This window comes from Ammospiza nelsoni, chromosome Z (genome assembly GCF_027579445.1).
Source record: "Ammospiza nelsoni isolate bAmmNel1 chromosome Z, bAmmNel1.pri, whole genome shotgun sequence".
Taxonomy (NCBI): Eukaryota; Metazoa; Chordata; class Aves; order Passeriformes; family Passerellidae; genus Ammospiza; species Ammospiza nelsoni.
This window is the reverse complement of record NC_080669.1, coordinates 43,579,239-43,605,696: the sequence shown is the minus strand read 5'-3', so window position 1 is coordinate 43,605,696 and position 26,458 is coordinate 43,579,239. Positions and strand designations below refer to the sequence as shown.

At 42.6% G+C, this 26,458-nt stretch overlaps 1 protein-coding gene across 1 annotated transcript in view; it reads left to right on the top strand.

The window, feature by feature from the left end:
* Window positions 1–17,499: 17,499 nt before the first annotated feature.
* Window positions 17,500–26,458, top strand: part of DMRT1 (doublesex and mab-3 related transcription factor 1) — a 57,785-nt gene continuing 48,826 nt past the window's right edge. The window contains exons 1-2 of the mRNA XM_059492521.1: window positions 17,500–17,784; window positions 20,777–20,960. Of these exons, the coding sequence (XP_059348504.1) occupies window positions 17,500–17,784; window positions 20,777–20,960 (469 nt within the window). The remainder of the gene's footprint in view (window positions 17,785–20,776; window positions 20,961–26,458) is intronic.

Below are 26,458 nucleotides of genomic sequence, written 5' to 3'. Positions count from 1 at the left end.
CTCCTCTCCTGTTTTACTTGTGATTTGCCATCATCCAGAAAGGCTGCACATTACAACTGCAGCAGGAAAACAAGCTAAATTGGAAAATCAAGGCAGGGAGGACTGGAAAGTCCCCACATGAGGTTTTTCCTTTGCCCAAGATGATCTCCCTTTGCTTGTCTTGCACAGGGTGCACCCTTTGCTGTTTGGTTAAGAAGTGACCTCTCTCAGCCATGTGAAGGATCTTGGGGAGGTGTTGAAGGACTGTGTGCAAGCAGTTCACTTGAACTGATAAGCAGTTAACTGAAATAAAAGCCTTTGAGCTTTAGCTTACAAGCAGCCCTGGCTACTTGGTGAAGAGATGCTTTTTAGATGGCATGGAAACAAGTGCTAAGCTAGTGCCTGCGTATCCCTGTCAGTTCTGGCCTACCCGATTGGGCAGAAATACACCTCAGTGCCTTCCTTCAAGGGATCTGAACAGTTCCGTTACTCTCCGTCCTTTGTCCTTCTCTCCCTAAGTCCTTATCAAACATGAAATAGGAACCCACTGAAGCCATTCTCACTTGGCCTACATTGACTTGGTGACTTGGCATGCCAAGGAGTCTCTGTGGGCCGGACGTGGTTTGGCCCAGCACTGCAGGTACGGCGTGATAACCTATGCCAGAGTAGTACCCCAGTGCTTGGGGTGTCTCGTGAGCGAAGGGCAGCTGAAGTACCTCTGACAGGGGGAGACACAGCATAGCTGTCCCAAATAAGCCTCCCCGCCCCTTGATGTCAGTCAGTTTTTACTCTTGCACTACTCTGGCCAGCTTTTCCTCTCACTCTTCACTTAGCGTCTGTTAATGTGTGGATGCTCCCTCACCTGGATCCTATGTGCTAGATATAGAGGCACATCACCCAGCAAGCCAAATTACCGTGAAAATAAGATCTTTTCTCTGACACAAGACTGACAGCAAAGAGCAGCAGCAGCTGCCAAAAATAACAAACAAATACAATAAAAAACCAACCAAACAAAAAAAACCTAACAACACAAAAAGCTTCCCACCACCAGAAAAATGCCCGTCACTTTGCCATCCTTGTCAAGAGTCAGTGGGTGCAGGCTGTCCTGCATAGCAAGGTGCTGCACCCAATAACCTGAGGTTGTGTCAGACATACTACACAACAGCAGTGCAAGCTTCCCAATGAATTCCTCATTCACTTAAGATCTGGGCGATCTTATCATTAAACAGAATTAGTGCAAGTTGGATCTCCCTGGCTTAGGCATGGCAAGAGCTTCTTTTGAGTCTTTTTCAGATCTGTTGAATGTGTTTGCCCCGGTTTGAACAACTGTCTGGAAAGCAAAGTCAAGATAATCTGTTCTTGTCTTCATGGGTTTAAAATAAACACGGGGCTAGAGATAAACAAATCAAGCTGAAGAAGTGAAGAAAATGGATGACTGCTTTAGTCTTTCTCTAGAACTTAATCTAATTTTACAGAAAATCCTGTTCACTTGCTTAATACATGCTTGCCTGTATCTCATGGATTAAATTCTTGTCTAGCAGGAAGACATGCTGCCAGAACAGAATTTGGAGAGCAAAGAGGTTTCTAATTTCAGTTTTACCAAGAATATATTTTATCTTTAGCACTGGGTTGACTAAAACTAGACTACTGGTGCTTTTTTAAGGGAGTTAGTGATCACACATGACAGTAGTATTAGGTAATCTTTAGAGGAGCAGGGAGTTGGACTTAAGTGTCTGTTCTGACTTGAGATATGCTGTGATTCTGTGACACTGTGATGGCAGTTTTAAAGCATGTGGATTATGCTCCAAAGTCTGACTTTGATATAGAGTACACTGAGCAACCCAATAATGTCCTTTTCAGTAGTGCCTCTGTATTGCTGTAGGAAATAGGTTAATTAGTAACATGTCTAATAGGTCTTTGCCCCAAAAATAGTTTTTAAACTATGATCTCTGTTGCTGTGCTACTGAACTTCAATTGCACGTGATATTTGTACATACTGTAGCCTAACCCCCTCTTTGTACATAATGGAGCTAAAAAAAGAATGTTAAATGCCCATGAATAATGGCTTTCCATAGCAGACGGCCATGACTGTTATTTTCCATGTCGGAACAGATTTCTGTCTCTCCCTCCATAAATCAGTGGGAGTCCTGGGCATGGTGGGACTCCTGGATGTGCAGGATTTAAAACAATTAGTCCAGTAGTTTAGGTGACTAATGTCACAGGGAGAATCACTAAATATACTTAAATACTTTTTTTTTACCTGCAACAAAACCACAAGGAGAGTAATGTGGAATAAACATTCTTTCCTTTTTTTCTTTGGCATTCTGCCCCCAATCCTGAATACAATTGGTATATCAGAAATTAAAACGTTTTTTAAGTGACAGAAATCTGTGGAGGAATCTTACCACCGTAACACCATACAAATGTCAAACTATGTAACTTGGAGTGCCTGGATTTATTTAGGTGCCATTTTCCCGGTAAGCAAAACAAACTAACTGTTTAGAGCTTCAGAAAATGTTAGATGAAGCTGTGGGCTCTGCATTTCTGTGAAATTTTCAGTTTCACCACAAAACTTCATTTTCCTGGGTTAAAATGCCTTGTTAAAGAAAAGTGACCCCAGTTTTAGTTGTATGGTGAAATAGGCTATTGTGGTATGCCAGGATATTGGAAGATTGCCAAAAGGAACCAAAATTTTGGATGTGTTAGTGAATATAGGTGAGAAGTACAAAATTACCTGACTATTTTACTAAAGTCAGTGAATGTCATTTCTGGCTTAAAATCCTATTAGGCTAGATTTAATGAATTAAGCAGTTAGGAAAAAAAAAATAAGTACAAAATAAGAATAATTACTTCCTTTCAAATTTTGTTCTCTTAAATGGTTCTGCCAGCTCCAAGAGGTGACACCTGAAGCAGTTCATATTTTGGAGGTTGGGCCCTTCCCCAGGAAATAGTTAAGAGGTTCCCAAAAGTGTTTGTATCCACTGATGCCCTCTGCAAGCCAAGTTTAATTCCACCCACTAATGCTAGATGGCATTTATCACCAGTGCTGAGATTAAGGGGTTTACCATGCATACCAGCTCTGACCTGAGCTCCCCCTACACACTCTCAACTGGCATTTGTTTTTCAGGTTAGATGATGATTGACTTTCAGGATATGCAAGCATGATGTTGTCATCACCTTAACTCTTAACTGTCAGTGAATATAAAAGAAATTGGCACTTTTTCAAGACTGTAAAATATGTCACTGTCTTTTTCCAGTTACATTGTCATACATTAAGTGAGTCTGTCACTTGAAAGTTGAGAGTTACTGGTATGGAGTTTTACATTATGGAAATTAGCCAACAAAATATTAATCTAAAATCAACAACTGAGGAAAACATTTTTTGCAAGACATACTTTCAGAAGTTTTATCTTCTTGATAAGGCTGGAAGAACTCAAATTATTCTAGAAATAGCTTTTTAGTCCATTTCTCCTGGTGTCTCATACTTCTGGCTGAGACATTTGTCTGTTAGAAGTCCAGTTCAACCATGGTGTGAATTAATGCAAGCCTTGGTGTCAATCCCTGACACACAGGACTAGCTGTTTCCTGGAATGGAAGCAACGCAAACATTACAGGCATCTTCCTGCCTTTGAAAGGCACCAGCAAAGCTGGCCAAAACAGCATTCATGCTCTTACTGCAGCTGCAAACAACTCTCCTCAGTGGACTCAGTGCCTGCATACAGGCCTGTAAACTTCATCCCTTCCTGCTCTTCTGTGGGCACCCAGGTGTGTTAACTACAAACATTTCCTCAGTAAAAAGAGATGCTTTCAGTTGTTCAGTTCGTATGGTCTTCTTGGGCCTGTCTCTGAAGGCCTGATGTGAGACAAGGGAGCAGTGTTGGAAGACCTGCAAGGAGGATTTTGCATTACATGTGTTTAGAAACGGCTACAGTGTGATTAGAAGAAAGGGGTACCCAGTTTCAGGTTTGTTTTGTATTTCAGTTTGGAATTGTGGAGGTATTAGCTGTTACTACTCACAGCTTAATGCAATGCCTGGGGAAGTCAATTAAAAAATTCCTGCCTTACTTCACTTTGGCTGTAGGATCTTTGTGCATACATATGCTGAACAGAAGTGCCTGGTTAAAGCTGAGCCACCTGGTTGGTTTTAGTTCCTGTAGCATCATCCAGTGTACCAGTACCTTGAAAGTACCACTGGACAGTTAAGTGCTGTTGAAGGAGCTGAAGAATTGCATGCTACCTGCACGAATATTTGGGAACCTCTCTCTAAGAAACTAATCAGGAAATGCTAAGAAGATTTTGTTGGTGGTTTTTTGTTTTTCAAAGTACATCTGTTTTCCTGCCAGGTTGTTCAGCAATGAAAAGAAGGCACATAAATAAGTTATTCTCAAAGTGGTATTGTCTTACAGCTGTATACATCTGTGGTGGGTTGGTCCTGACTGAACACCAGATGCTTACCAAAACAACTCAGTCAATCCCCTCTGATGGTCAGGGAGAGAGAGAAAAGTCTGGTGGGTTGAGATAAGGACAGGGAGAGATCACTCACCAGTTACTGTCACAGGCAAAACAGACTCAAGAGAGATTAGTTTAATTTACTGCTAATCAAATCAGAGTGGAATGACAGGGAAATAACCCCCAAATCTTTAAACACCTTCCCTCTCCCCTCCCTTCTTCCCAGGCCAAAGTTTACTACTGAATTCCTTGTCTCCTTCCCACCAGTGGCGCAGGAGGACTGGAATGAGGATTGTAGTTATTCCATTAAGTTGCTTCCACTGCTTCTCCTTCTTACGTCTCCTGCTTACCTTGCTCCAGCATGGGATCTGTCCCATGGGAGACAGTCCTCCACAAATTGTCCACCATTAATCCCTCCAATAGGCTGCAGTTCTTCACTCCAGTGTGGGTTTCTCACAGGGTCGCAAGTTCTGCCAACAAACCTGCTCCAGCATGGGCTTTCCTCCATGATACACAGGTGCTGCCAAGAGACTGCTCCACAGTGGGCTCCCAACAGGGTCCACAGCTTCCACTATGTATCCACCTGCTCTGCCATGGGGTCCTGCACAGGCTGCAGGTGGCTCCACCGTGGACCTCCATGGGCTGCAGGGGCACAGCTGCCTCACCATGGTCTGCACCAGGGGCTGCAGGGGGATCTCAGCTCCCGTTCCTTCAGCACCTCCTCCCTGTCCTTCTCCACTAACTTTGGTGTTTGCAGAGCTGTTTCTCTCAAATGTTCTCACTCATATCTTCCAGCTGCTGCTGCTGAGCAGCTTTTACCCCTTCTTATACATATTATGCTCAAACAACCATCACTGTTACTGATGGGCTCAGCCTTGGTCAGCAGTGGGTCCGTCTTAGAGCCAGCTGGCACTGGCTCGGTTGGATGCGGGGGAAGAGTCTGCCATCTTCTCACAGAAGCACCCTGCTAGCAGCCTGCTACCAAACCCTGGCCATATAAACCCAGTACAACAAACCTTTGTCAATATATCAGATGGTTCCTTGCTATAGGTGATTAATTAATTAATTCTCAAAACTTCTGTTGTAAGTGTTCTATTTCCTTCACTATTTTAAATTCTTCCTGTTGAAACAAAAGCATGTTTCCACACACTAAAACCCCCATCCTATGCATAATCCCTGAAGAGATCTCAGGAATGAGAGGGTCACTAGGGAAAACAGGAGTCTTTAGGTAGTTGGTACCTGCTGTGAGAACTTCACAGCAGGTAGATATGACTTAAAGCAAATGGGGCACTGCAGACAAGCTTGATTCATGTTTTATTATCATTTTATCCACCAGTGCTTTGCTGTTTAACCCTGTGCCACTGGGCAAGTGGTAGCCATTCCTCTTGAGAACCATGTCTGTGCATGTTTGGTTAGCCAACACCAGAAAAAATAAACCACCTTTTGTAGTGAGAGTCCCTACAAAATCTATGTGTTGGATAAGTGGGTCCTAGTTATTCCAAATGTGGGATAAAAGGGGGTGGGTCAAGAGCCCAGGAGGAGCCCCTGTGAAGCCATGAGGAACTGCACAGCAGAGAAGAGCTACATGGTAGAAAACCAGCTAGAAGGTATGAACTTTAAGAATATCATAACAAGAGTATGGGACTCTAGAAATATGAAATACAATAACCTTTCAAAATATTTATTGCAATACAAAACTGCCCTTCAAGGACTTCTATGCAGAGACCTGTAAATAAAGGCCTCATTATACTTAAGCAGAGTATGATTAAGTACATTCAGCTATAAATGACAAACCTCAATGTTTCCATGTACTCCAAACAACATTACACTCATTTGCAGTATTATTATTTAGATAACAGGAGGGTTAACATTTTTTTCAAAGCTGTGTATGTGCTTAGAAATCTCTAAGAGCTGATCTGAATGTCAGTAGCAAAGAGATATTTCTAAGAGATGTACTGGTAATTTTTTTTTTTAGCCTTTCACTTAATGGTTTTAGCACTGCTGCAGAAACAGGCCTTGCTGTGTTCTCTAGAGCCTTGTACAGCTGCAGAGCTGGAAGGGTAGCTCTACATGCCCCCCAGTAATGCTGTCCTTCATCACTGAGCCATGTTATCTTCACCAAGATGAAGACATGACATTTCATTTGCATGAGATTTCAATTGTCATGGTGGAACAGGCAGACTAGGAAAGATCCTCCTCTACTTCCTGGCTATGGTATCACACCTTTCTTTGAGGCATGAAAAGCCGCCTGCTGTGTCTGGCAGGCATCCTGCAGCACCACTGCATTGCTCTTGGGCATTTTCTGGGGCTGGAAAGGCGACTTTTCTCCAGTCCCAAGCGTGAGTGAGACTTGGAGTCAGACAGTTACAATTCCCTGTTACTGAGCAGGTGGGGGCTGGCCCTGGAAATGGCTTGCCCTCACTCCACCATCATACACCCATTCTTGCAAATTTATCATGAGAATTTTCCAGTCCAACAAGATACATCTGTTCAGAGGCCCTTTATTGTGGTGGCTTAATCTGCATCACCAGTCTAGCAGGAGGAGCAAGAAGCATGTAAATGTCTTCTGCAGTGAAAGCTGATTTGGGAGATTTGTGAGCAGAACAGCTGTACAAAGAGATTGGGAGAGATTAGAAACAAGGCATGACAAAATGAGGCTCATTTTGAAGCAACTGAGGGAAAAGATTATGAATTTGTGGGCACAACAGAAAGCTGGAAATCTGTAATGCTGAAAGAGAACTTGCCAGAGAGTTGCTTAAACAAGAACTGGCAGTGTGATGAGAATAAAAAAATGGTCTGTGCATTTTTTGTCCATTTCAGATGGAGCAGAGGCACCTGATACTGGAGGATGTAATGCAACTTGGCACCATTTACAGTCACAGTGTTCCAGCAAACAGGTCCAAAGTCTGCCACCCTCAACAGAACAAACAACAGCTGCTAAAAAGTTGGAAGCTGGAGAAAAAAAGAAATTTAAAATGGTAGTTTTCTTTTGGTAATAGTTAAATCCTGTGAATGAGGAATTTAGAACATCTCACATTATATGAGTGCTGAAATAAGCCATGTGGATGGTTTGCAAAGGGACAGGCAAGAAATACAGAAAGTTTTCTAGATTAGTTCTGCAAAAACAGGTTTTAGTTCTTGGTAAATTTGGGTGAGTGTTTAAATGAATATTGAGTTAGTTTCCATTTTTGTCTCATATATATATAACTGCCTTTTCTGGCCTTCACACAACTCATGTTTGGTCAGAATATGGTCAAGAACTGAAAACAGACACATAGAAGAAACGAAGAAGAAACATATTCATATGAAAATTAAAAATGCGTGTGAGTTTCTGCAAACATGCTGTAGATATGGCTGTGAATGCCTCCTTTAAGCTGGGTGGACAAAATCCAGTACCTTCCCACGGTGCCCGGTAGATCTGATGGACAGCCCAGCTGCAACCTATCAGATGCTGGCTGTTCCCCCTCCCTTGTCTGCCACAGCCTCCCCCGTGACTTTTCTGTGGAGTGGGGAGACCTCTGCAGACGGGATAAATCCAACATTGCTGCAGGCGTGCCGAGGGAGACAACTAGATTCTCTGACAGAACAGTTAGTTACAGAGGTTTGTTGGGGTTTGGGGTTTTGTTTATGTGTTTCTTTTTGGGGTTGTGTTGGTGTTTTGTGATTGGTTGAGTTGGGGTTTTGTTTGTTTGTTTTAATATTGTGGTATTATTTAATTCATTCTTTCTCTTTTAAAAATCGCCTTTCAACTGCTGACATATCAGGGTTGCATGCATGACCTGACATATGCAAATCTTGGTCTCAAGTATTTTCTAATTTAACACTGAATTAGTAGCCCACTGTTTTCTACCTAAATTTTGTGCAAAGAGACCAAGCAGTATTCTCCTACGATCTGGTGTCAGGAGATGGAAAAATGCTGTGCCCTGTTGCCCAGAACTACCTTTGGAAGGAGGGATGAGCATTGTAAAACAACTGCTAACAGAAATATAAGCTCCATAGACAGACAAAGAAACCTTGCCATACAACCTTGTGCTAAACCACAAGACTTCTACAGCTCTTCTCCCAAATCAATATGGAAGAAGTTCAGGAAGGAGCCTGACTTTACCTTCTGGGAAATCTCTGGTTTCTCTTGTATGGAACTAGTCTACCCAAGAGGTATAGGATGGCTACACATGCTTTATCTCTGCTCTAGAAATTAAAGTTCTCTTTAAATTACAGGATGATTTTCTTGAGGATGCTAACAAAATCACCTGCCATGGAATCTGGTGCAGGAGACATATTTCACACAAACAGGTCATCCTCTACCCCCACCCTCACCAGAACGCAGATCAAAAGGGCCCAGCTTACAGTAGTGAAGATGACGGCTGAAACTCTTTTCCAGCTGCAGAAAGGTTTGTGTATTATTCTCCTCAAGCCTACAAGAAAATGGGTTCTTCAAAGGCAGGAACAAACCTGAAAAACAGGCTATAATCTACCATGGACCTGAACAGGGCTTCCAGTGGTCTGCTGCTGGCATGCACTCTTACTGAGAAACATGAAAACAAGCTGAGCTGGGTGCACTTCTCCAACACATAAATACTGGAGCTGAGAAACTAGCTATTCCAAACAATTCATCCTGAAATATAATACAGACTGTCTGAAAGTACCTGAAGTAAGGAAACGAATGAGTCTCAAATCATAATGAGGTTGTGTTTCCTACTACTTCAATAGCATGCAAATATCACTAGGTGTGCAGAAGTCATTCCTTCTATCCCCTGCTAAGAAAAGGGTTGTATTAACCAGTATTTTAAGGCCACTCCTGAATTTCAGTGTTCCGCTCTCATCCTTTAGCATGACTGGTCCACTTCTAAAGTATGATTAACAATGCAATCTCACATGTCTTGGTTTGGGACATCAGTTATTTTGACCATCTTAGGAAGTTTATCGGTGCTCCCTAGAAGTTAATATTAATAATAACAATTATTTCCCTAGAAGTTAATATTAATGATAACAATTATTTTAGATATCTTTTTGAGTAGGAATAAAAGATAAGTACAACATACTCTTAGTTAATAACATTGCCGCCCTTGATAAATAACAGCTCCTACTTAAATAATATCATTATTATAACCAAGTGAGTATTCCTAAAAAAGTTTTAAAAAGTCTGTATGTGTAATTTTCACTTTATTCCTCAAATTTGTTTTGAAAAAAGACAGGAGGGTCACTGCAGTGCATAAGAATAAACAGCTACTCAAAGTTGGCATGTATTCTTCACCCAGAGGGAAAAAACATCAGCAGGCTTATGGCCACAGAGCAAAGTGGGTATCCAGGCAGGTATTTAAGGTGTGTATGATTCAGACAGTAGAACACAGTGAGTCCTGCAGAGATGAATTAATGGCCTATAGTGTTTATAATAGAGACTCAGGCAATAGTAGAGTTGTACCCTACTTATGTTAGGTGCCTAATGAACAATCTTCTCGGATGTCATTATTGTGAATTCAGAGAAGCTGCCTTCCAGGGAAAAGGCAATCTCCATGCCTTGGTTCTTGAAAACAGGTAAGAGAAAATAATGACTTAAACAACCATTCATCTTTGTTCTCAGTCTCACCATGATATCTGTTACAATTTCCAACTCTGAGGATATTTAACAATATTTTACTCAGACAATGTGAATATTTTCATGCACTTGGCTGGGTGACTGAGCTGGACTCAGAACACCTTTATTCTGGTATCTGCAAATGGCCCTGTTTGCATATGAATGACAGAAAATTAAGGCATCTCATTAGTTTTTAGGCAATATTTCCTTCACTTTTCAAGATATCTCAGTGCCAAGACAAAGCCAGCCTAATTAAAATTAATAGCTTGACAGTTGAAATAATTTGTAACAATTATTTTATTATTATAATTATTATGACAGTTTTAATAATTTGATAAGTGTGTCATCTTCCTTACCAGCTTCTCACCAATAGTATAAGAGGAACTCAATTACTCTTAATTACCAAATGTGCATATATGATGTGCACTGCTGACTGACACACAAGTGATAGAAGAAAACTGTTGCCTAAGGAAGCCAACTAAGTGCTCTGATTATCTGTACCTTGATAGCACTAAGTAAAGCTTTACTTGACGGGCATATGTTTCCTGAGACCCAGACCTCCCAGGTCCTTTCTCTGAACTGGATTCCTAGCATGGAGGGGGGATGGACACGCAAACCTTGGAAGGAGGAAAGACCCAATGCACTGCAGTAGCATTTGGGGACCACCTCTGAACTGCCCAGTTGCTCTGGGGGCTCTGGGCATGGAGGCTGGACTGGGAGAGGCTCTAGGGGAAGAGAGGCTGGCTGACGGCAAAGAAGAAAGGCTCTTTCTCGTGCTAGGAGACACAAAAGGTCAGCAGCTCACATGAAATCATTTCACAGCATGGCTGATTAAGTAACAGTCATTTGACTTTGATTGAAATATCTGGAAGAGCTCAGCTGTTTCTGAAGGTAATTCTGACACCCCTGCCCCACTCAGTGGATCTGAAAGGCTTCCTACAGGAAACAGCAAGAAATGGGGGAAGAGCAGCACAATATTTTGCTCTCACGCATGTATGCTACATGCACTGATTTTAATGGGAAGTCTTACAGAATGCTCCCCTGAGAGCAGTATATCATGTGAAAAATATATTTGTTTAGGCTTAAGGAAAAAAGATGAAAATAAATCAGATGGAGATATTGTAACACTAACTTTGCTTCTACTGAGCATCAGAATTAGGAGCAACAAATAATAATAACAAATAAAAAACCGGATGGATAGTAAATTGACATAGCAAAACCGTACCCCTTCCTTTACCTCAGCTGTAACCATCCTTCAGAATTAGAGTTTCAACAGTTTCAAGTTTCTGAAGATCAAGAATGCAAAATAATAAAAACTTGCGAGAGAAGATTTAGAGAAGGCATAGATAATAAACCAAATGCTTTATAATTTGCAATGATCTATTTCTTCCTTTACATAGCAATTAGTTTGCTTGGTGAAGTGGAAATTTAACTGTATCCATTAAAACATTAAAGACCATAAATTAAAAAATAGTAATTAATTGTGTTGCCTATTTTTAAGACGTTGGAGCTTAGTTTTTCATATTCTGGCAGTCTATCAAACTCAGCTCCATTACAGATGTCTTAGAGCTGAATTGATGATTATATTCAGAAGTAAGGGCATTCTCTTCAGTGGTCCTACCCTGATGAAGGAGCTCAAATGTATAGATGGCTTATGCAAGTCTATCATTCTTACTGTGTGAATTAGGAATGTTAGAAATGTCAGCTTAATGAGTCATGCAACAGTCTTCAATGTTCTAAGTCACTGGATCCAATTAATTTTCAAGTCTGCCTAAAATGAACAGTGAATACTGAGAAGAAGCAGTTCAGTGGTTTTCTCCACAGTCACTTTTTAACTTCTATTTTATATGTTGGACCTAATAATGCTTTCAAATAGCTATCCAAGTCTATTATAAACAATGATTGAAATTTCTAAGGAGCTGACAGTGGTTTTTCTTCAGCCTTTACGTCTGCAATGAAATTACTCCAATTTGCATGAATAAATGAGAAAAGAAATATGTAGGTGTTAGTGTAAAAACCACTAATTTTTCTCCCTTCCTTATGTACATTATTAACAAAACTAGTCAGAGTGGAAACATGATAAACATATACATTTTTAAAATATCTCCATTGTATCTGCTTCACTGACTTGAAAACTGCTTTGGTTTTGTATTATATTTGGCATAATGTAACAACATGAATTTTGTTTCCAACGAATCCTGTTTTTATTGAGCAGTATGGGCCAATCTCATTGGCTGGGTTCCCAGACATGAAGGGGAAGAGCCATTTGTTGTAGCAGGCAGGGTTTTCTTTATTTTTACCTAAGTAATTTTTACCATAGCCCTGACATACGGACCATTAAACTCTAGATTCTGATTAGTGTGTATCTTGCAAACAAACATTTCTGCTTAGGCACCCATTGCTGGTGGCTCTTCTCAGTTGGGGCTCATCTGAAGTTACTGATGTGAAGGTTCTCTTCCCCGTGCTTATTGGGAGAATACCAATGAGGGGACTGTGAATAAACACGCAGCTTCAGAGGCCATTAGGGCATGTCAGCTGCTATGGCAGGCCTCTTCTCCACCTTGGGATACACGGGATGCTGTTCCCTGCCCCCTGCCAACATTCCTTCTTGCAGAAGGCTCTTTGTACAAGGGTCCCCTTCTACACCTTATCTTCCCAGTGGGTGTGGATTTGTACCAAGAGGAAAGAATGTGAACTGAGGATGCTGAAGAGTGTACACAATTTGTCCTGCCTTGCTAACAACCAGTGGCCTTTGTAAGCGGAGATGGGCATGGCAGCTTTTTCACTGTAGGCAAGCTGTGGACCACCACCCCAGCTACTCTCCTTACTCTCACTGAGGAAAGGCAGCAAATAGCCAGATGGTTGCAGCATGATAAATTGCTGTAGTTGTTCACCCAGTGAGAGCAGAGTCCTGGGCATCAGAGGGAAAAAAAAAAAAAAAAAAAAAAAAAAAAAAAAAAAAAAAAAAAAAAACCCCAAACCAAAAAACCAAACCAAACCAAAAAAACCCACAACAACAACATAAAACAAAACAAAACAAAAAATCAAACAACCAGACAAAAAACAAACAAAAAAAGGAGTTTGAGGAAAAGAGAAAAAAGCAGCATATTGAAACTCCATTGGAAGTCCTAAATGCCCATGGCATAGAAATATTTTTGGACCATGGAAGACTGAAGTACTTAAAATCTTAAGTCTGAATGAAAGATTCAGCTTGACTGAAATTACTTTTAGCAAAAGCCATCAGATCTCACTGATCTGGAGTAATGTTCCTGGTGCCAATACTTTATATATCATCAGAGAAGTGTCTGAGAGCAGCTGTAAGGCCAGCTTTAAAATCTTGTAAATACTGAGCATTTCAAGGCAAGGTTTGGGTTCAGATATATGTCCAATAAGAAAACCTTTCCTTTTGTTGTGCTGCTGGCAGTTCGAGACCTGCAGGAAGTACAACCTGAAAATAGAAACTGTTAGAAACATAAATATAGACGTGGGGGGATAAAACAACCCAAAAATCTATATGCTGCCAGAAAGTATCAAGAAAACCCTCTGCTTCAAATACAAAACTTTGTCTGGGGGATTATGTTTTAAGAGCCAAGTGACAAAACTTAAACTTCTCTGTAAGTTAAAGGAGGATTAAAATAAAGAATGAGAATGAATAAAAGAGAACGGCACACATATACAAATGAATGGGGAAAAAAAGAGGCATGGCTTATTTATGCCACCTACTGGATTTTTCTTGAAGCATCTTTTCAAGTGTTTTAGTGGCAATGATGTCTGTCACTCCAGCAAATGCACTTGCATGGGAGACTACTCACACAAGTAAACCAGCAGAAATCCAGCTGATGACACATGAGTAAATGCATGTGCAGGCTGACAAGGCTGGAGGAGTAGAGAGGAGGGTAGCTCTACACTTGTTTGCCCTGCTAAGCTGATGGCTCTAGGGCAGCCCAGACACCCAGAGCTGCAGGCAAGCACTGAAGTTCAATGCTGAGGAGCTTCCCAGCTCCTATCAGTGTCAGGGAATGTGCTGGCAAGGTTTCCCTCCTTTGCTTGACTCCCTCTGGCTGTCTTTGATATTTTGTTCAGAACGTCCAGAGTGTGTTTATGGACATGTTGATGTTTTCAGACAATGCAGACTGCCAGTGTGCATGCTTCATCTTCTGTCCCTCACCACTCTTGCAGCTGAGGCTCTTTGGGGAATCCACAAGCAGCCCTGGGGATACAGTCTATAAAATGATCTGTGAGAGTCAAAAATATCTCAAAAACTCTCTGATTTGACCCACTGACAGAAAAAAAAAAATTCACCACAAAACAAAAATTAAACAGAATCGGGTCTAGCAGATCTCTAAAATGAAATGCACTCAACTGCACTGACTTCTGGGAAACTGAAGGTCTTCACTTTCCAGGCAACAGTGTTAGAATTAAACTGTTTTTAATTTGTCATCTCTCCACTGGCTTGCTGAGTCATACCAAATGTGGTGATAGGATCAGGTCTTGCTCACATCTGACCATCAAAATTATAATCTTGTTAGCAAATATTTTTGCCAGGTTCAAGGGATCAGCCAAAGGCATGCAAAGGACAGATCATCACTAACAGACAACATTAGGGACTTTAAAGAAAAAGGTCCTTTAAAGGACAACTATCATACATCTATTAAGACAAAAGAAAAAAAGAAAAGCAAAAATGTCTTTTGACTGTTATTTTTGTCATCAGCAATATTAATTACAGTTATTAATTACAGCAAAGGTGATGGCACACTGCAGTAATCTTAAGTCACTGACATCATCACTAGGCAGACTTGAACCAGAGATGCCCAGATATTAATTAAATTAATGACAAAATTTCCTGAAGACTTGCAGTGAAGTTATTATGATTTGTCTTAGGACTAATGGCAGTTTATGACCATCTCCTATTGCTTCATTACTCCACTGAGGACAAATCCAGCAGTGTGTTGTCAACCTCACCATACACCCATTAAAAAAATTGGAGAAAAACATTGCACTCTAAACCATACTCAAAGTGTGACTTGAGCTAGCAAAACTAAAGCAATTCATTTGTAAATATTTGATCATGTACTTGTATTCATCAGGCATCTAGATATTTTGCTGATATTCATCCAGAACACAAAATACCAGGTACTAACAACATTAATATTTTGTTCTGTATGGTAGGTTCTGTAATATTATGGATAATACATATCTGTGCAGTTAGTCTGAAAGGCAGTAGTAGAAAATACTAATTATGTGAAAGAGTGATGAATGAATGCTCTTCTTGGAACTGTTGCACTTTTTGCATCCTGTACTTCATCTCTGAGGCTGGCTGGCCCACTTAGTTTCTAGCAAAAAGTCAGATATATAAGCACATGGTGACTGCTCTTGTTTTTCTTTTGTCTGTTTTTGCCTGCTTTATGCACTGTCCTTCTCTTATCTTTTCTCCTTTTCCACCCCTGCTGTCATTTCTGATTTTCTTCTCCTACCTCTGTTGGGTTTATTTTATTTTGCCTTTCTTGGTCTTTTGATTTAGCCTCCTTTCATCTACTTTTTAATCTGCATTTTCAATTGGCTTAAGATAATTTGTAGGGGAAAACATTTCTCTGTGTGTGCTCCACCATGCAATGTACTTCACAAACTGGATATTCAAGGCTTGCTCCTAGACAAAATTTTGGAAACTCATCAATGCCTATATGACTTGAGAGGATCTCAACTGGTTTCATTCAGGGAGGAATTTTATATTTTGGTATCCAAAGCTAAGTATGCTTACATTTTTCACCTCCTTAAATATTAGTGATATGTAGCACTACATGTAAAGGCAAATCCTAATTTTGTTTCTCTAAAGATCATGTTCATCTTCTCCTGTCTTGTGGGAAAATGTGCAGATACTGACATCAGAAATGTCAATCCCAGAACAGCGATGCAAGGGAAAAAAAATTTCAGTTTCTGTGAGCTGAATGATGGTCACACCAAGCCCACACAGCATGAGCTCAGCCTTCACTTGTGGACCATCTGACTGGCTGTGACTGGGGCTTAACAGGAGTGTTCGAATGAGGTTTCTCTCTGGACGATGAAAAGTGTCATAAATGTCTCCAATGTTGTGCCACGAAGAAACAAGTTCTTTAAATGTAATTTATTAAAAGCTAATGCAAAGCATCAAGCAACAAGGATCTGGGGCATTCTTCAGGTTAAGATAGGCACTCACTGTTTCCAGCATGGAAGCTCAGTCTGAGCAGAATTAGCTTGGAGTTAGCTGATCACAAAGAGAGAGATGCCTTTCTTGGCTTCTTCTAGCAGAAATAAATTTCTACCTACTGTAACTTACTGCCATCTGATATGCTGAGTCATGAAGCTGGGGTTATAGAAATCTTTATGCAATCTTTATAAATCAGCCTCACATAATCTCAGCTGCTTTCTGCTTCATCTCTGTTGAGTCACTCATTTGACAGTTGTCATTCATCTTAGATTGAGATGTAATTTAATAGTTTCATTTCAGCATGAAGATAGCGTCATCTAAAGTTGAGCCCAGAAAGATTTAAAGGTGTAACAGAGGAAATATTAATACTGTAAATAATATCTGTAGAGCTGCATGTGTTTATAAATCACATAGTGCCAAGTTGGAAGGGAGGCCTATGTAAAGAAGAAAAAAGCATCTTTGCTTGTCTTCCCCTGCAGAGTTCAGCTCCTCTGTCACCCACACCAGCTCCAGAGGTGATGGCTACCGAGTTATCACCGTGCTCTCACTCGCCCTTGCACCTGCCGGTATCACCTGGCCACACAGATGTCTTTAGTGTGTCTTTACACACACTGCACGATACGAGTGCGAGGTAACGCGGTAAGGGAGGCTGGAGTGCAGCAAGACGCCAGCAGCCCCATGGCAGAGCAGCTGAGCTGCGGCAATGGGGTGTTTTATTCGGGCGTCACACCTCTCCTGGGCCAGGCCATGTTGATCGCCTGCCCAAACCTGACCTGCCCATCCCAGGGGACCAACTGGGCTTAAACATGGCCTCTCCGGATCGATTCCGCCTTGCTGTCGCAGACCTCGTCCAGCATCACCAGCATGGACACGGCCTGCGCTGGCCGCTGCGGGGCACGGAGGGCGGGCAGAGGCCGCAGGACAGCCGCGGAGCAGCCCCCGACTGGGGGCCTGGGCATCCTGTCGTGCGGGACCTGCGGGCAGGGCGACTGAGCCGAGCCCCGCAGAACCTCCGGCCGTCAGGCCGCCCCGGGCCCGCGCCCCGCATCCGACGGGGACCGGCCTGGACGGGGCCCGCCTTTCCCGCCGCAGGCCGGCCCGGTGGGGGAGGGAGGAGCGCGAAGGGAAGGGTGGCCGCTCCCTCGGGGTAGCGAGGATTTAGCGGCCACGGACCCCCCGGAGCAGGAGTGGGGGAGGCGCGGCAGGAGGGGCGACGCCCGCCTGGTGCTGCCCGCCAAAACGCGCGGGGTGGCGGGACGGGACGGGGCAGAAGCGCGCAGACTGCTCTCCCAGCTGTCCCCCGCCTGCCGCGATGCCCAGTGACACCCCGGCCTTCAGCAAGCCCCCGGACGTCGCGGGCCCGGGGGACAAGGCGAATAGCTTCGGGAAGGCGGCGGCCCCCATGGCGGCCGCCCCGGCGGACAGGGGAGCCGCTGCAGCGGGGAAGAAGCGGCCGCGACTGCCCAAGTGTGCCCGCTGCCGCAACCACGGCTACTCCTCGCCACTGAAGGGGCACAAACGTTTCTGCATGTGGCGGGACTGCCAGTGCAACAAGTGCAGCCTAATCGCCGAGCGGCAGCGCGTCATGGCAGCGCAGGTGAGCTGTGTCCGAGCGCGGTGGGCTCCGCGCCCGTGGCGGGTCGGGCCCGTCGGGGCCGAGCGGCCGCGCCGGGATGCGGTGCTCTGCGAGACCGCGGCCGCGGGTAGCCTCGCCCCGGACGGGAGCCAGGAGTTACACCGCTGTTAGTGAAACTTGTCGCTGTATTTCTCGCAAGTTATTTAAATTTCGTTTTTGCATGAGAAATGGGAGATGCCCCAGAGGCGCGGAGGATTGCAGCCGGGGCGAGTGGCGGCGGTGAGCGGTCAGCTGCACCTGCCGGGCACGGCCGAGCGCCGCTCCCCCGGGCCGGATACAATCCGGCCCTATGGACAGCCCCCGGGAGGCTGTAGAACCTGCACGGAGCAGGACCTAAGTTACCGTCAGTAGCCGTTTTCCCGCTTGCTTTTAACTAGAAAATGAATAATCTAGCCAACAAATTGCTTATCGAGAATATTTTGTGCTGGCGGTGTAAACTGCGTTTCCTGATGCTGGTGGCTTCAGTTGAGCGCATTTCTAACATTTTTGGGGATTTTTTTAACGGCGTTTTTCGAAATTTGGTGTATAGCAGTTCTTCACATAGCTGTGTAGGTGGCTCATCTTTTATCTCAACGAGGGCTCAGTATTCTGAGGGCTAAGAAAACAAACGGTATCCAGTTCAGGGTGGGAATAAAGTTTTCGTTGGGTCGTCTCGCTTCGGAGTCACAATTCTGGCGGTGTAAGTATAGGGCTCTATTAACCCGTGTGATCTTTATCTTGCAAAGTTTACTAAGGGGGGTCCTGGGCGTGTACTGGAGCGGCTGCTGGAGGGGCATTTTACGCCCTCGTTAGAGCAAACGATCGCCTGCCAGCACATAATTGGCAGGGCTTTAGGGCTCCTGGTGCGAGTGAAGGTACGTGGTGGTGATACCAGACCCACCCATCAGTTTGCAATTGCTGTTTGCTCAGAGCTTCATGATACCGGATAAAATGTGTGTCGGGCTGACAGGTTTTAAAAACCTAAGCAGCTCTAGATTAAATCCTCGCTTTTTTTTTTTTTCTAATTTTGTTATTCAGTGCATAAAACGTCCTCAGAACTCAATGGCAGTTCATTTAAACAATTCCTCCTTTTTGGTAGTATGGCAGTCCAGAAATTGTTGTTATGCCCAAGTTACATGCACTTTCTCTGCCTGGTGTGAACCTTGGAAAAATAAATGTGAATGGCTTTGCTGTCTGCCTCGGGGAAGGGAGCACGAAGTGTCCCCGTGCAGAGTGTCCCGCTCGGCACGGAATCTTGGCTGCTCAGCTGCTTCTGTCAGGCAGTGGGTGCCTCCTGCTAGCAAGCTCCGGTGATGGTCCTCCTGGGGGTATTCTCTTCCCTGTCTAGTATTTGAAAGTAGCTTTGAAAGCCTCCCTAGCTAAACCTTATCTGTGTAGGAGTTACACATTGAAAGTCTGTCTTTCCCCCTTTTGATATATTTCTGCAGTAAGCCCCTTGATGCTGGTGGAATTTTACAGGTCAAGGTTACTGGCTTGTGAAGTTGAAGTTACAGTGGTGTTTGCAAGTCTGCACCTTCTGTATGGGATGTTTCTTACTGCAAGGGCTAATGCTAACTAACAGAATTATAAATCTGTATTAGAAAAAAGCGTGGCTGTTGAACATGAAAATGTAGGGAAGTCCTCTCCCAGATACCCAGGAGAATTTCCAGCAAGAAACGCCCATGATCCCAGTCTGTAAACTGGAACAAATTTCTGAGGTTCAAGTAAAGACGCAAATCAGTTACCTCACAAGTAGCAGGGTATGTAGCTGTAGCAGTGTCATATATACTTCCCAGACAGATCTGGCATGGGTGTTAAATTGATCTACTAGTTTGGATGAAGCAGAAGGGGCTGTCTGCAAGCAGTGAATATGGTTTATCTGCACGCATGTCCAGACTGTGTGGTGCCTATAGGCTTGGCCAGTGCCAGTTAGGCTTTGGAACTTTGTCAGTGTTAGGAAAGAAATGGGAAGCTCCAGCTTCTCCACACTTGCCCAGCACTTTTCAATGTGTGTGATGCTGTATGAGATGCCTGCAGGATGGTACCCTACATTTGCTGTGCTTCTTCCATAATGGTTCTCTCTGTACAGTGTACTGTATGCTGAAATTTCCTTGAAGGGCAACACTTCCAGCAAAGAGCCAGCAGGGAGCCTAGCAGGCCTGGATAGAGCAGCAGATTACAGGTACAAGCCCTCATGAAAAGCTGCTTTATATTGATAAGAGGCACAGCAGAACCCTGCAAGCAGACTAACTTCTTAACCCCAGCAGCAGAGAGGAAGGTAGTGACTGTACTTTCCAGAGTGCTTGTCCCAAGAGCAGCTGTGTTGCGGGAGTTTCGTCAGCTGCAACAAGTGTTAATCTGGCCTCAGTGGAGGAAGATGTGTATGTCACCAGCATTTCATAGGTTTGTTCCTTTGTGCTTGTACACAAAATGGGGTCGGTTTTTGCTTACATACTTCTCTGCCCATTGGCTGGATTGTGTGAAGGGTCTAGAGAGTAAGCCAAGTGAGCAGTGGCTGAGAGAGCTGCCTTTGTCTAGCCTGAAGGAAAGGGGGCTCAGGAGGGACCTTCTGCAACTGCCTGAAAGGAGATTGTGGGTTGGCCTCTTCTTCCAGGCAGCTAGTGCTGACAGGATGAAAGGAAATGGGCTCAAGCTGGGCCAGGGGAGGTTCAGGTTGATGTCAGGAAGAACAGAAAGAATTGTCAAGTACTGAAACCAGGAACCATCCCTGGAGGTGTTCAAGAAACAACTGGACCTGGCATTTAGTGCTGTAGTTTAGTTGACGTGGTATTTGGTTGAAAACTGGACTCAGTGGTCTTGGAGGTCTTTTCCAGCCTTAGTGATTCTACAATCAGCACTACTCTACGGTACAAATAGTGAAAAACCATCTTTGAATCTGAGTCGTTCATTGCTGCCAGTATAAATTGTGCTCAAAATCACAGAGCATACCCTATGTCTTCCCTTTTGTTCCTAGGTTGCCCTAAGAAGACAGCAAGCTCAGGAAGAGGAGCTGGGAATCAGCCACCCAGTGCCCCTGCCCAGCGTCCCTGAGACGTTTGTTAAGAAGAACAGTGGTGGCAATTCTTGCCTCTCGCTGGAAAGCAGCAGCCCAATGCACTCGACAAGTACAGCCATGACAGCAGCTAGTACACCACCAGGTAAGGTGCTGGGAGAGTGGTGCTCACGTCTGAGGGCCATGGCCAACACTGCTGGTGCTCACGGTTCACGCCTGTCCCTCTTTGCAGTGACAAGGTTACAGTACAGTACAACATTGTACTTTTGGTACAGCTAGTGGAAGGGAAGGATCCATTATCAGTCTTTAATATTTTATTTGGTTATTTTTACTTGAAAATCAAAATTTCTTTTACACAGACTGGTGCTGTAATAAAATTCGATAGGGTGTGTGATTGCAAGTAGAGAATTATAGGAAGCTTTTGTCCTTTTTCCCAAACATGTACTCCCGCTACAGTCGTAGTAAGGTGGGTTTTGGCTGCCTGTGTAGCTTTTTCAAAATTCAAGTTTTCAGAACCATAGAGAGGCCAAGTGCATAGGTTATGTTATTGACCCCAGCAGCAAAGATCTTCCAGCCTTACAAAACTCTGTGTGGTGGCACATTGGTTCTGTGTGGCATGCTGTGATGAACTATGAAAGAGTGATGTAGTCCTTCTCTTTTACTACAATTACTGTATTGCATTTAACACTTGTAAAACAAAACCCAAAAAACCCCCAACAACAAGAAACAGTATTTGTCTGTATATTCAGTGAAAGCATAGCTGAGCAAAGATGGGGCTTGAATATGCTAGGCAAGTGAAGACTCTAGGCAAAATGTTTTTTCCTATGCAAATTGCTTTTTCCACTTTCTAACTATGCCTGACAGATACAGTGATTGAACATACAGAAGAAAGAAGAAAGGAGCTGGTGTAATTGATTTCTTGCATATAGACAGAAAAAAAGCAAACAAATACACATAAAAGGAAAAGCAAGTTTCATTCATTTTTAATAATCTATGCATATGCCAGTAATACAGGTGAATATACTTGCCAGGTAGAAAGGTGATTCTGAAGTGGGCAGTGCTTTGCACTAGTTAATAAAAGGACAGTGCATGTGTGTGTCTGTCAAGTGACGCTGTTCTGTTTTGCAGGCCATTAAAAGTATGTCAGATGGATTTGTTGGATCTAGTGCAGACAGGCAGTTTCAGACCATTGTAGAGGAATTTTGTTGGGAAGCTTTTAAAAGAACTGCTTAATAAAGCAATAAATAGCTTTTTATTAGCTTTTTTTGTTTTCATTATGTTAGTGTCACCTTTGAATTGATGCAGTTACTCCTTTCATATTTGCATTACTGCATGCTTTGTCTATAGACGTAGAAAAAGCTGGCTACAGATTAAAGTAGTATATTCAGTGATATATAGAGATTGTGTATAACTCAGGAGAACAAGAAGATCCTTGCTTGTACAGGAAGGCCGAAGAATGTAATTGTTTTACTGTTGACAAAACTGGCTTAAGCTTTGATCTTAATGTTTTTAAAATGATAGTATTTAGTTTATTAATCCCATTTTAATAATTGCTAGTTAATTTAATTAAATTGTGGTCTTTTAATGGAAAGCATTGACCAAACAGGCTTAAGGCAATTCACATGCTTGAAAAAGTACTTGAAAACATAAAAATGCCTAATTTTAAAGTATTTTGAATTGTTTTACTGCTTTTAGTTAGAGCAGTCATCTTTCTTACAACGGAATTTCAGCAATTTAAATACATTGTTTCTCAAGCATTTTACTAAATAACTAACTGTTATTATTTGTGTCCCAATAAATAACTGTTTGTGAGTGACAACATTTGAAATACACAGCTTCATCTCCAGAAAAAAGTCAGGAATCAAGACAGCGTCAACCTTTGTTCACCAGAAATGGAAAAATCTGCAAATGAATAGGAAATCAGGTCCATAGTTTTGCTTTTGGGCACCTAAGTAGCAACAGACATTGTACTTAGTTCAGAGGTGACTACACTGTATAAATGAAGTTACGTCCTTAATGGTTTTGGTACATTCATCTGCTGAAAGCAGTGTAAGTACTCATGGGATTTGACTTTATACCAGTGACTGTGTGCTGGCTCTGAAGGTGGAGAAGGTGCTGTGCATTTATCCAGGTCTGTAGGGTAGCTTTGTCAGGAGCTTGAGTTCAGGCTTTGGTGAGGAACATAGCCTAAATATCCCCATGTTTTTCTTTTTAGCATATATCGATCTTTTTTTCAGATGAAAAATTGCCTTGTGGCATAAGTTCTGGCTTTAGATGTTGGGTTGTTTCAGGACCAGGTACTTGATGGATTCTTGTATTGCTGTTTTATGATTTTATTACTACCCTAAACTGCAAGCAAAATGTGAGACCCCATTGGAGCAAGTGTCATTGTCTCAGGTTGGCAGGCTGAGGCGCTGATTTTTCAAGAACTTACCGTAATTATTAAAGGAAGCAGGGAAAGTGAAACCCTTCATGGCAAGGGGAGCCAGCAGTTAGTTCCCTGCAAGCCCCAGGGCAAGCAGTGGCTTCTGGGAGTACAGTGTGTCCTGTGTGATTCACATTAGATTGGGCAAGAGGTGATTTTGACAGCGGTAATTCTGTTCCTCCTCTAAGCTTTTTGGCTTATGAGAGCAGTTCTTCTTTTGGACTCCCATCACATGGAGCATTGTTTTCCAGCAGAGGAATGATGTGTGAAGAAGTCACACAAATCAGACATAGTGCCAGAAAAAGAGTCATTGCTTGCTGTATCCATTTTATTAGCAGATCAGAAATAGTATGACGCCTGGATACCAGAGGCAGTTTTTCAGATCCCATTGTGACATGCTGTTTTTGAAGAGGGGAAAAAATGAATTATCATGATCATAACATAGGTGTTCGAACATTAACCATGTCAGGCATGTTTAGTTTGGATGAACTGTATGCTCCCACTCAAAAGTAAACTGGGAATTTGCAGGGTAGTTGAAAGGGAGCAGACCATGGTCTCATGAATTTGTTGTTCCTGTGCATTTCCCCTTAAAAAGTTGGATTGCTGAAAGAAAAGGCCATTTAATTGTACAGAGCAGCAAAAGTCATTTTCCCAGGGCATTTGATGTAATTGTCCTCCCGTCTGTAGGATAGGTATATCTTGTTAGGATCTGCAACAGATCTGCAAAATATAGGAAAGATTATGGTGAAGCGTGTAGAATGTGCTTTTCAGACATTCTCATTTTATAACACCTCTGCTCTTCACTGGTTTGTGTCAATTTAGAGCTTCTGCCGTTTTGATATTTAGCAGTCATGGGGGTCAGAGAGGGGAGGCAGATGAGGTCACTAACTAAACACCATAGAGCTTACTGAAAAAAATAAAGCTGCTCATACTGAATGAAGGAGAATGCATTTCACCTTTGTTTCATTATATTTTATCCTTGCCACAGACTAAGGGTCGTGTTTGGCATTTGGCGATTGGAGTGGCTGCAAGATACACCACCAGATGACTGGAAGGTGCTGGAAAGCACCCCTTCTTTCTGCTGCTCTGCACTCTTGTTGGCCCAGTTTAGAAACTTCCAGTATAGATGGGACTACTCTGTGATGCAGAATGCCAGCTCCTGGTCCTATGCTCTGTGGGGTCATTTCCCTGTTGTATTTGCATTGTCAGTAGTGTTCAGGTGTCTTCCTATTATCACTGGTTGACAAACATAATTTTGAACAATTGTGAATAGTAAGCTTGTATTTGTTATTTCCCTTTGTTACATTTATTATGTTTGACAGAAACAAAATAGTATTCTTTTTTTTCTCTAAGTAGCTGCTGTCTTCAATTTGAAACTCTCTGACAAATAGAAGGGGTTTTATCTACTCATAAATACATACCATAGTGGGATCAGCAGTAATAGCATGCCTGATGTTTGATGGTACTGAGATCCCTTTGAACTTGCAGTGGCCTAGCTGTCTGCAAAAACCCTACCATGCCTTCTTTACTCTTCCTTTACTTTCTTGCTCACTGTATTGTGATTTCAAAAATTGGTGCCAGATCTTGCAGCTGTTGTGCAAGATGAGTTTAAAAAAAACCTAGTTGTTATAATGGAAAAATATCATAGCCGGGTTTAAAAAAGTGAGAAATTTTCTTTTAGAAAGAAAGCTCTTTTGCAGTATTTATAGTATAGTGTTATGTGCTGTAAATATTTCAGTTTCATTAAAGAAGCCTCATTTTAGTCAACTGATCATGTGGAAGCTTCTTTTTACTGTGAGAGTGCTTGAGGATTGAAACAGGTTATCCAGTGATGTTCTGGAGTCTCCATGTTTGGGGAGGCTCAGAGCTTGGCTGGATGGTGTATAAGCAACATGATCAAACTAGCAAGCTGGTTCTGCTTTGAATAGTTTGAGCCAGCTGGTCTCCAAAGATCCTTTCCGAACTAGACTGTTCTGTGAAGCTCTGAAATTTCTACTTGCTTGCCCTGACATTAAGTCAGCATACTTAAATTTGAAGTTCAGTCAGCCTCAATACTGATAAGCACTTGCAAGCCTGTGAAAGAAATCGTAACTCTTTTGACCTAGTAATACTCAATGGTGGATTTTTTTAAACAAATAGTTAGAATTGTGGGGATTGACAAATGGTGGAGGGGATTGTTAGTTCAGTTGGCAGCGGCCTCAGCAAGGCTGGCAGTAAGAAGGCAGCATTAGCTGCTTTGCCTGCCTGTGCCAGGACTAACATAGTGGCTGCATGCCCTCAGAGATCTTGGTGGGTCTGCAGTGGTTATCTGCCCATCCTCCCGCTCTTCCCTTTTCCCTTGGTTTCCTCACTACTTTCTAAGGATGATTTTCTCCTGCTGCAGCCATGGCTGCTTCTTTACCAGTTTTGGTAAAGCAGCAGGACTGGCTGCCTCCTGGTCCTGCCAACCCCCTTCCATTGCTTCCTGGTGCTTTCCCCTGGCTTCTCCCACAGTCAACAAATCTCTCTTAAAAAGCAAGGAGTATAGTTAAACATGACCTGTCTTTTGTGGATTGTAACAGCAAACAAAGGAGTTTTGTGTCCTTCACCTGTGAATAACTAATCCATCATCATCATCATCATCATCATCATCTGGTTTTCTCCAGTTCATTGCAGTTAAGATGAGAGAAAAAGAATTACATTTGCGTGTGTCTCTTGTAAGACTTTGTGAACTTCTTAGCCTCTTTGGATTGACATGATTTCCACAGCACAAGTTAGATATTGTCTTGGGAAGTAGTTGCTGAAAGTGGCCTGCCTGTATAGTAGTTTGCTTAGTTACTAAATCTCTTTCAAGCTGGACTTCGTAAATATTACAGGAGCTTTGAACAATCTTCCCTTGATTTAGGATGAAATTTATCCTGAATAGGCTTTTCAAATCCTGGACTGATACAAGTATGCATTGAACAATGCCTTCCACAGTGGGGTGGCCATGGCTTTGTAATTTTCAATTCCTATCAAAATAACGTGTTTCGCTCAGAGTTATGTAAGAAGAAGTTGGTTGTGAAACAAGAAGGGGTGAGCATTTCAGCTTCTCTCAGCTTTGGGTTCACTGTACTTGCGAAAATGGTAGAGGAGTTCTGAGCATCTCATTATAAAAGGACATAGATAAATCTGAAAGGATAGAGGGAAGGGTGACAAAAATGATGTATTGCTTGTAGAAAAGGAGACTAAGGGTGGAT